General features: G+C 38.8%; 1 protein-coding gene across 8 annotated transcripts in view; it reads right to left on the bottom strand.

The window, feature by feature from the left end:
• Nucleotides 1–10,330, bottom strand: part of Tbc1d5 (TBC1 domain family member 5) — a 545,935-nt gene that overhangs the window by 52,244 nt on the left and 483,361 nt on the right. For all 8 annotated transcript variants that reach the window (XM_029554511.1, XM_017802415.2, XM_029554510.1 and 5 more), the window contains one exon: nt 1,579–1,742. In XM_029554511.1, coding sequence (XP_029410371.1) covers nt 1,579–1,742 — 164 coding nt within the window. The remainder of the gene's footprint in view (nt 1–1,578; nt 1,743–10,330) is intronic.

Below are 10,330 nucleotides of genomic sequence, written 5' to 3'. Positions count from 1 at the left end.
CTCTCTCTCTATATATATATATATATATAGTCCGAAACTGTCTTGAGCTGAACAGTCTTATTTTCTTCTAGCTGCTTTCTTCTGTTTGTTTTCTCTTTCATTACCATTTGCTCTCTTCATTAGTCTTATGATCCTTGGTTGTTTTGATCATATAGAACAGTGTGAGCTACAAAGCTAGGAGGAAGCCCTGTGTTTGGATGGGGCACATCAATAGCTGGGCCCACTGTAACAGGAACTTCCTGCTTCTCTGGAGAACCCTCAAGGACAGTGTGTTGTTGCTTTGTGCATGTGCATGTACATGTAGGTATGTTTTACCTAGAGAAAATTACCCTAGAGGGTTACATGCTGATACTTCAGGAAGTGCAAGATGGGGCGTGAGTTCCTCTGATTTAGTATTTAAATACAGTTATCACCCTCTGGCTATGGTACAGTCCCACATGGAATGTGCCTGATATCTCTCAGTGAGAGGCATTTGAGTTTATACTTCCCAGAGAACTAAATTTCCAGGTGTTTGCTAGACTGGGGAAAGGAATGGGGCCCTTTCTAAGAAGACCTCTGAGTAACTGCTGTACTTTCTGCTCTACCTTCATCACTGCCAGTCCCTTAGCTACTAGAAGATCTCACAATTTAAATCAGTTCCTTCTTAGATTTTCTACTACTGACTAAGGGTTCAGCTTTATTACCTGTTTACTGTCATCTGGTTTCCTCCCAAATCTGTTGCTGATGGGCCTATCCTGGTTTCCTATTTTGAGGTTTTATCTTTAACTGCCCTCAGCTCTCCTTGCAGGAGAGTTTTAGAAGGTAGGACTGGTCAACATTTGCCTTAAAGTCATTGACTTTGCATGCAAGTTTCATCCTGCTCCAATTATAGACCACAGTTCTGAACTTTGGAAGCCACCCTAACCAGAGCAAGTAGTGAATTCTTTCCTTCAGAAAGCTAAGGGCAGTTATGTGCTGCATAATGATACTTCAGTCAGTGATGGACCAAAATATGACTGGCCTTGTAAGATTATACCACCAGGTGACCATTAAGCTTAGGTGCTGAGCTAACTTTAAAATGGTATTAAATGGTAAGCCCTTATAAAGTTGTTTATAAAAATTTTATACATGGCCAGATTATTAAAATAGTTAATGTTTTAGATGTCATTCTGAGGAGTTTATATAAAGAATCTATATAGACACTATCAAGACACCATAACAGAAATGTAGTTCATATAGTTTTTTAAAAAAAATGGTAAAATTATTATTTTTAATTTTCAGGTACTACTTAAAATGGAAACACTAGCTTGGGTTTTTTTCAAGTGTCATAATATCTTATAGACAGAGTACAGAAGGATGAGGATTTGAAAAGATTCAACTTATTTGGAATTGATGTTACTGTTTTTCCTCAGTTAACAGAGTTTACCGTCTTAAATATTAGGTCATAACGAATACACAAAGATGTTTTTTGAAAAATAGTTTGTTTTAGTCCATAAAAGTTTTACGAGTTTCACAAAACTGGGCAGAAGAGGAGCTTTCATAAATGCACCTCTCTGAAGAAAAATGAAAGATAAAAATAAGGTGTCCATAAGTACTTACAGATTCTTTTCTGCCCATGGTTTTGCTGTGTGAGCGGGAACGTGAGATACTGCTAAAAAAGGAATCTTTTTTAGTTGCCGATAAAGGTGGGGAGCCAGTGGATTCTCTTCCCCCAGGCAAACTCTCAATGCTTGGAGATGAACTGATGGTTTTAGAACTTTGCCCTGTTTAAAAAAAAATGGATATCAATAATGAAACATCAGACTGTGCCACAAAGCTACTGGAACACCATCACTTTCATAAATGACCAATTGCGAAGCTTCTTTGTTCACACTGCTAACATAAAGATGCTACGGTATATTCAAATATACACATGTTTTATGTTACAGACTGCTGGGTTTTTAAAATAATAAAGTAGTAGTGCAGTTTCCTATATGTAATTTATACTGCACAGTCCATGGATGTTAACCCCCCCCCTCCACAAATCCAATTTCAGATTTGAATGGTTAAATGAATTTCCTTCAGTGATGATTCCTTAACTGGGGAAACTACAATACTGTATATGAGTACGAGTATAAAATGTAAGTCTTTTAGCCACATTTTCCAAAAGAGCTCCTTTCTTTTTCCTTAATTGTGGAACAGATACAGGGCAACCCCAATCCTACTGCATTATCTGGAAATGGGCTGAGGGGCTGGCTCATCGAATCTTTTGCTAGACCCGTGCCTTCATTAGAGTGGTGGCATCTGGGATCCCTAGTACAAGTACAGAATTAATAGAGGCTCCATATAGCAATGGCCTTCAATCTTGGGTCGCTAGGTACAAAAGTCACTGTGTTATAGTTGGGCTAGTAGTTATCTATCTGAGTCTTCTGTCTCTGGTATCAAGACAAGTTTTTTTGTTCAAAGCCTCCTCTCTATCAGACACTACCCACAGCAGGTTTCCTCTCCCCAGAGTTCAGAACCTGAGGACAAGGGGCAAACGATAGACCATGAGTGGCAATAGAATGTGCCCCTCCACCGAGTGTTTAGTATATTAAGAAATGCATGACCATAATCAGTAATTTTAGAACATTACATCACCCCCAAATGAAACTCCATTAAGCCCTAACCCCCCTTCCTAATACTCACCACCACAGTCTGTGGAAATCATTAGTCCACCTTCTTTCTCTAGGATATGCCTTTTCTCAATATACCATACAAATGGGAAGAAATATGTGGTCTCTTGTGACTGCTTATGCTTTTAGGGCTCACTTAGGCTGTACCACGTATTGGTACTTTTTTGTTGTTGTTGTTAACCACCAAATAATATTCTAGACCACATCTGATTTAACCATTAATCAGCAGATGGACATTCAGCTTACACCATGTCTTGGCTTTTTACATAGTGCTATGAACGTCCTTGTTTCATGGTCTCTGTTTCCATTTCTTTCGGGTAGATAGCTGCTGGATCAAACAAATGAACCTGTCTGTAATTCTAGCTCTATTATACTTCTTATTTTGGATATTCCAGCAGTTTTCTCTTATTCGCTGGTTGTTCTGTTTGTTTGTCTGAGACAAGTCCTCACTATGTAGCCCCAGCTGGCCTGGAACTCACTATGTAGACCAGGATGGCCTTGAATGCACAGAGATCTGCCTGCCTCTGCCTCCTGACTTCTAGGGTTAAAGGTGTGTGGCCACCACCCTGTGCTCTTATTCATTGTTGACCAGACTTATTGAGTATAGAATTACCTCACTGTTATATTAAAAACAACAACAACAACAACAACAAAAAAAACCAAACAAATATTTTTTGGTCATTTCTCTGGAAATCTTCAGAGTTTTCCCCTTATCTGTAAAGTTCTCCAAGTTTTCCATGGGGCTCCTAGGGATGGGCATGTTTTACTTTCATGCTGCTTGTTGGATTGTTTTCAATCTCCATGACAATATGTTTCTTTAGTTCTGGGAAGTTTTCTTTTATAAAAAAATTATTTTTATTTTATGCATATGAGTGTGTTTGCCTGCATGTAACTGCACCTGTGTCGATCAATGCCTGTGGAGGTCAGAAGATGGCTTCCAATCCCCTAAAACTGGAGTTACTGACAGTTATTAGCTGCCATGTGGGTGCTGGGAATCAAACCTGGATCCTTTCCAAGATCAGCCAGTGCTCTTAATTGCTGAGCATCTCTCCAGCACTGGAAATGTTCCTAATGCTCCTTTGATTATTAACTCTACTTATGCCATTTAGATTCTAAGTACTTGATGGTGTAGTTCAATTTGGCCAGGTAGAATAATTTAAATTTTATTATACTCTTAGAAGTTAGAATTTTGTGGATTATTACACCTTATTTTTTCTGATTTTCTTCCAAAATGAAAAATGAAAAAGTTGTGAACAGTTATATCTACCAAAATTTGTAATTTTTTTTCAGAAATAAATTACAGGGTATGATTATATATCCATGCATATCTAATCCATTTATATGAAATCTACAAGTAAAATTTCATTATAATCTACCAACTTTGTTTCAAAAAAAAAAACAAAATTTTAAAAAGCTATCCCACTTTGTATTGATTAAACATTTTCATTATTAAATTATAAAAAAAAAACAAGAATTTTTTTCTTTTGATTCTAGATTTCAATTGTATTAGCTGAGTCCTATGCTTTTCCTTCTAATTACCTACTTCTCTAGTTTGCCCACTGAAATAACAAGTCAGAAACAAGGATATGCAGATATACATAAATGGAGACTATATCTGGACCTTGGTACATATCCTTTTATCTAATCCTAATGACTTTATGAGGCGGTTATGCAACAGAAGATTGAGGCTCTGGAAGTTTAATTCATTTGCCCAAGGACATGGAGTTTTATCTATATATAGTGGCATAAGTCAAACACAGATTTGTACAAGCTTAATGATTATGCCAACACATATAATTACATTTGTGTATCTTGGGAAGGAACTCGGCCTATAACTTGTATAAAAACTTTGTTCAAAAGGTCCCCCTGAACTATACAAATTAGCATTTTCTGTGTTCATGAAAAAACAAAACATTTAAGAAATCAGTTACTGTGTCGTGTTCCAAAGACAAGGCTGGACCATGTTCCCAAAGGGAAGACTGCAGCATTTCCTCTGCAGAGCTTTGGAAAGGTTCCTGTGCTAGCAGTCTTGCCTTGAACAGAAGAAAGAAACACCAGGAAGAAGAGGCTGCAATGGTGTGGCGCATTGGGGAGAATGCCGAGTCTGCAGTTATGCTGTACCTGGGGTAGGTACTGTGACCCATAAACTACACAGCAATTCTGGATATGGAACTCTGTGAACCTGCTGTTGATTGATAACAATTTGTGATATTTCTTTTGTTGCAGAACTTTAGATATTCAACATATCATTGTGGTGCCCTGCAGAATCCACTTCAGGTCTAAGGCTTAACTGCCCCAGCTGCTGGGAGTGTGGGCTACTAATGGCCCTCCTAAGTTTCCTGAAAAACTGGAGCTGGAGAGGGCTGCCTTGCCTGAGGTGATGCTACTTCCCTGGATACTGGTTTCAGTTGACAATATAAGCTGCTGCAGGCCTCTATGTGGACAGCTTTGATGATTAGCTCAGCCCAGAGGGTCCAGCAGGACAATATCTAAGGTAGTTCACATCCCTTCGTGCCCAGTGCTTTAACTCCCTGGGCACTCATCTGGAGGGTACCTACCAAACTACTTCCTACTCACAAAACTCTTCCTCACTGTTTGGTTCTCAAGATTTTGAATCCAGGCAATTGTTTTATAATTAAGTATGATAATGATGATGATATTATTATTATTTTGATCTTTTTCAGACAGTCTCTCTGTAGCTGGCCTGGACTTGCTATGGAGACCAGGCTGGCTTCAATCTCACAGAGATCTCCCTGCTTCTGCCTCCCAAGTGCTAGGATTAAATGTGTGCACCACCATGCCCAGCTAAGTTTTCTTTTTAGAAAAAAAAATTTTTCTTTTTTCATGTGTATGAGTGTACTGCCTGCATGTATGTAACTGCACCCATGTCATATGATACCCATGGAGATTAGAAGAGGGTGTCTGATTCCCTGGAACTGGAGTTACAAACAGTGTTAGCTGCCATGTAGGTGCTGGGAATTGAACCTGGGTGCTCTGCAAGAGTAGCCAGTGCTCTTAACCACTGAACCATCCCTGCAAACCTAAATATTCTTAAATATAGTAAATATAGGTCATTCTTTTTTTCTTAAAAATGAATTTTTAATTTTTAAAAGATTTTTTTAAATTTTTAATAACTACATAATTAGAAGAAGCATTTCATTACAGCTTTAACTTATTCAGTAACACACTCCAGAGAAAAAGTACAACTCTTTGACAAGTGGCTATAAGTTTCTAGGTTCACAGTTGAATTAATAGCTATAAAATATTGAATTCAGTATAAGCCCTATAAGAAATAAAATTGAATGAGTTTTTAACCTTTAAAAAAGATCTCCATTTCATTGAATATATTGTTTCTTGCAGAAAGACTCATTGGTTTTGCTACTAACACTGAGATGTTGGCGCATGCATCTCTAATATGTATGTATCTGATTATTAATAGTCATAATCGTTTGCACTTGGATCCTTGGAGCCTGTGTATGTCTATAAAGTCATTGGGTAGATTTCAGTGGTAATGTTTATCACCTCTACTAATTAACATGATGTAAATTTTTATGCTTCCTCCTCAAATATACTTCTTAAATTTTGATTTTTTTTGTGTGTATATTACACAGATCATCCCAAACCATCTTACTCAACTATACACCCACTTCCCAGATGGCACCCTCCCATAGCCTTCCTCCCCCGACTAGAGCCCTTGTACTCTGATATACCTGCTACTGTCTGCTGTGTTGTTTTGGCACCCCCAGCCGTTACCCACTACTTGTCCATCTGGTGAATCTAGTCAGCCTATCTAGAGGTCTTTGTTTTATGAAGGTCAGCTGTTCCTCATCTAGTAGCAATCAGTTGTCAATATTCCTTTAGACAAGATTGGGGTCTGCTGTTCATTTTCCCAGTTCTATGCTGGGTTACTATCTGGGAGTCCCTTTGGCCACCCTGGCCAACAACTCAAAAGAAGGTATCTCCTATCTGGCATTGTTGCTTGTTACGTAGCCTTTAGCTATGCATATGGACTCTTAAAAAATTATATTGGCCCCTTTAATCTTTGTTTATACTTTCCTTTTGGGTGTTTAAGGCCACACAGTTGGCCCAGATAAACCAATTTATATTTACTCTTAAGGTCGTTTGAGGATCTGTTCCTCAGGGGTCACAGATCTTCAGGGCTTGGGAAGAGCCCCTGGCTCCTTTCTTTTACCAGTTCTGTCTATGTGAAGATAAGTCAAAGGTCCTGCTCCATCCACCATGGTTGGCTTCGCTTGGAAGCATGGGGGAAGTGATTCCTCTGTGTTGACCATCCTCTTTGTAGACCGGATACTGGGTCTCCTCGGCCTCCTTGATCAAGAGGACAGGTGACCCACCACAATTACAGGACATTTTGAGAGATGCTCATAGTCCCCTGGAACTAGTCGACCTAGGAGGGCAAGGAGCAAAAACTGTCCTTTATGTCCCTCTGACCAAATTAGTATAGGCCTCAAAGTATGTCTGTTAAACATCCCAGAAGGTTAGTTTCACCAGTCTGGTACTTTTAATTACTGTGTGTCATGCAGATAAATCTTGGGCAAAGACCAATTGTTCTCAGATAAACTGTACCTAGATATGTATTTCTTGATCTGCTATGTATAATTTGTCAGTAGGAGTAATAGGGTTCTCTCTGGTTTTTAAAACTAGCTAGGCATTATTTATCTTTTGCATTGTCTCATCCCTCCATCATAGTTTTCCCACTTAAGGTGCCCCCATTTCCCCCCTTTCTCCCTTAATAATACAATAATACCCTTCTCCAATGGTCCAACCTCTCTTGAGCTCCTTCTTTCCCTTTATCCCCTAGGTTCCTTGTATACCCTTCCCTCCCCCCTCCCTTAAACTAACCCAATTTTTATCCATATCTCCCTTATTAAGGCCTGTTTCCTACTGTTCTTCTCTTTCAGGTTATTTCTTTTCCTTTACCTCCCTGTTTCCTTTCCATTATCCTGGTTCCTGTACTTGTATCTGCATACAAACTCACTTATCAGAATTTGGTTCTAGGGTACACATATGAGGGAGAACATATGTCGATTTTTTTTCTGAGTCTGTGTTACTTCACTTACTATAACAGTTTCTAGTTCCATCCATTTACCTGCAAATTTCATGATTTCATTTTTTTTTTTTTTTTTTTTTTACTGCTGAGTAAAGGCTGCATCGTATAAATGAACCACATTTTCACTATCCACTCATAAATTGAGGGACACTTAAGTTGCTTCCATCTCTTAGTTATTGTGAAAAGAGCAGCAATAAACATGGATGTACAAGTGTCAGTGTCTCTGCAATAGGATGAGTTCTTTGGGTATGTGCCAAGGAGTGGTTTAACTGGGTCAAATGGTAGGTTCATTTGTAGTTTTATAAGAGTTCTCCACACTGCTTTCCATAGGGGCTGAACCAGTTTGCAGCCCCCCCAGCAGTGGATGAGTGTTGCCCTTTCCCCACATCCTCTCCAACATTTGGCATAATTTTTTCTCTTGATCTTATCCAGTCTGACTGGGGTAAGATGAAATCTTAAAGTGGTTTTAATTTGCATTTCCCTAATTATTAGTGATGTTAAACATCTTCTAAGATGCATCCTAGCCATCTTTACTTCTTCTTTTGAGAGCTCTCTGTTCAGCTCCTTAGCCCTTCTTTTAATTGGGTTACTTCTTGTCTTGGTTCTCTATTTTTTGAGTTCGCTATATATTCTGGATATTAAACCTGTCGGAGGTGTTGCTGGTGAAGATTTTCTCCCATTCTGTGGGTTTTCTGTTCGCTTCCCTGGTTGCCTTCTTTGATGTACAGAAGCTTTTTAGCTTTGTGACATCTCTCTTGTTAATTCTGCCCTTGTTTCCTGAGCAGTTGATGTCTGGTTTAGAAAATCCTTTCCTACAACTATATCTTGTAGGTTTTCCCCAATGTTTTCTTCTAACAGTTTTGGAGTTTCAGGCTTTACATTGAGGTCTTTTATTTATTTGGAAGTGACTTTTGTACAGGGTGAAAGATAGAGGTTTAGTTTCATTCTTCTACAGATGGAGATCCAGTTTTGCCAGCACCATTTGCTGAACATGCTGTCTTTTCTCCAGTGAATATTCTTGGCCCCTTTGTCAAATATCAGGTGGCTGAAATTGTATTTACTCATATTTGGGTGTTTTTTTTCCATTGATCTATGGGTCTATTTTTGGGCCAGTACCATGTCGTTTCTATGACTATAGCTCTGTAATACAGCTTAAAATCTGGTACAGTAATACCCCCAGCATTGTTCTTAGTGCTCAGGGTTGCTTTGGCTATCCGAGGTCTTTTGTGCTTCCATATGAATCTTAGGATGGTTTTTCCCAATTCTGTGAAAAATGTCATGGGGATTTTGATTGGCATTGCATTGAATCTATATGACTTTTGGTAGGATGATCATTTTCACAATATTAATTCTTCTAATCCATGAGCATAGGAGGTCTTCCATCTTCTAGTGTCTTCCTCAATTTCTTTCTTTAAAGATTTAAAATTTTCATTGTAGAGGTCTTTAACATCTCTGGTCAGGTTTACTCCAAGATATTTTATTTATTTATTTTTTGTAGCTATTGTAAAGGGGAGTGTTTCCATGTGCTCTTTCTCTGATTGCTTATTATTGGTATACAGAAAGGCTACAGACTTCTGTAGGTTAATTTTTGAACCTGCCACTTTACTGAACGTGTTATTAATTTCTAGGAGTTTTCTGGTGGAATTTTTGGCATCTCTTAGATATATCATATTGTGATAGCTAATCCTGGGTGTCAACTTGATTGGTTCTGGGATTAACTGAAATAAAGAGATCTTCTTGATTGGATCATCTGAAGCTGGAAGACACACCCTAAATGTGGGCATTACCTTCTGATGGCAGCCAGTATAAAAGGCCAAGGCAGAGGAGAACGTGAAGCTTCTTGCTGCTTGCCTTCTCTCTTGCTGGTGAGTTCGTCTTGCTGCTATAGACTGAAGACTAGCTGATCATTTAGAATTTGTCAGACCTTCAGTGCCAGATCGGGACTAGTGAGACATCCAGCCTTGTGGACTGAGTGATTACAGATTCTCAGCCTCTCCAGTGTGGTGCAGCCATTGTTGGACTACTCAGACTGTATTTGGTGAGCTAATCTAATAAGTCCCTGTATGTTATCAGTTCTGTTTCTTTAGGGAACTCTGACTAATACAGGCAGTATTAGGTGAGCAGAAGTGATGACTGATGACTGCAAGCTTTGTGGACTGAAGAGTTGGAGCCTCCATGCTCCCGGGTTTCATGAGGACTGTGGCGAACAGAGCAGGCTCTTGCTGATGTGCTTTGGACATGGAAGGCACAAGAGAAATGTATCTTCAGAGCCCTGAGTTGTTCATTCCTGTAGTACAATTCAACCTATCCTGACAACCATAGTCTCCTTAAAAGCACCCTTCTCAAGACCACACTCACATTTATCTGCTTTTACTATGCTTATTTTTAGATCAATAACTAACTTTCTTAAAAAAAAATTGTTTTCTAACTTTTTCACTTCTCTTCGATTCCTTAGCCCTATTACATGCTTTCTGACCCCATCCTTTTATCAGAGCCATTCTAAGTCAAACTACCAATGAGCTCTTAATTTCCAGATTCAGTGGACTGATTTTATTATCTTACTTGACCCTCTACAGCATCTGTGCAGCAGCCAACTTCTAGAAACTTTCCAACTTGCTGTGATACT

Source organism: Nannospalax galili, unplaced genomic scaffold (genome assembly GCF_000622305.1).
Source record: "Nannospalax galili isolate Female #2095 unplaced genomic scaffold, S.galili_v1.0 scaffold364, whole genome shotgun sequence".
NCBI classification, from domain to species: Eukaryota; Metazoa; Chordata; class Mammalia; order Rodentia; family Spalacidae; genus Nannospalax; species Nannospalax galili.
Note: the sequence above shows the minus strand (reverse complement) of the source record. Positions and strands in the feature narration are given on the sequence as shown.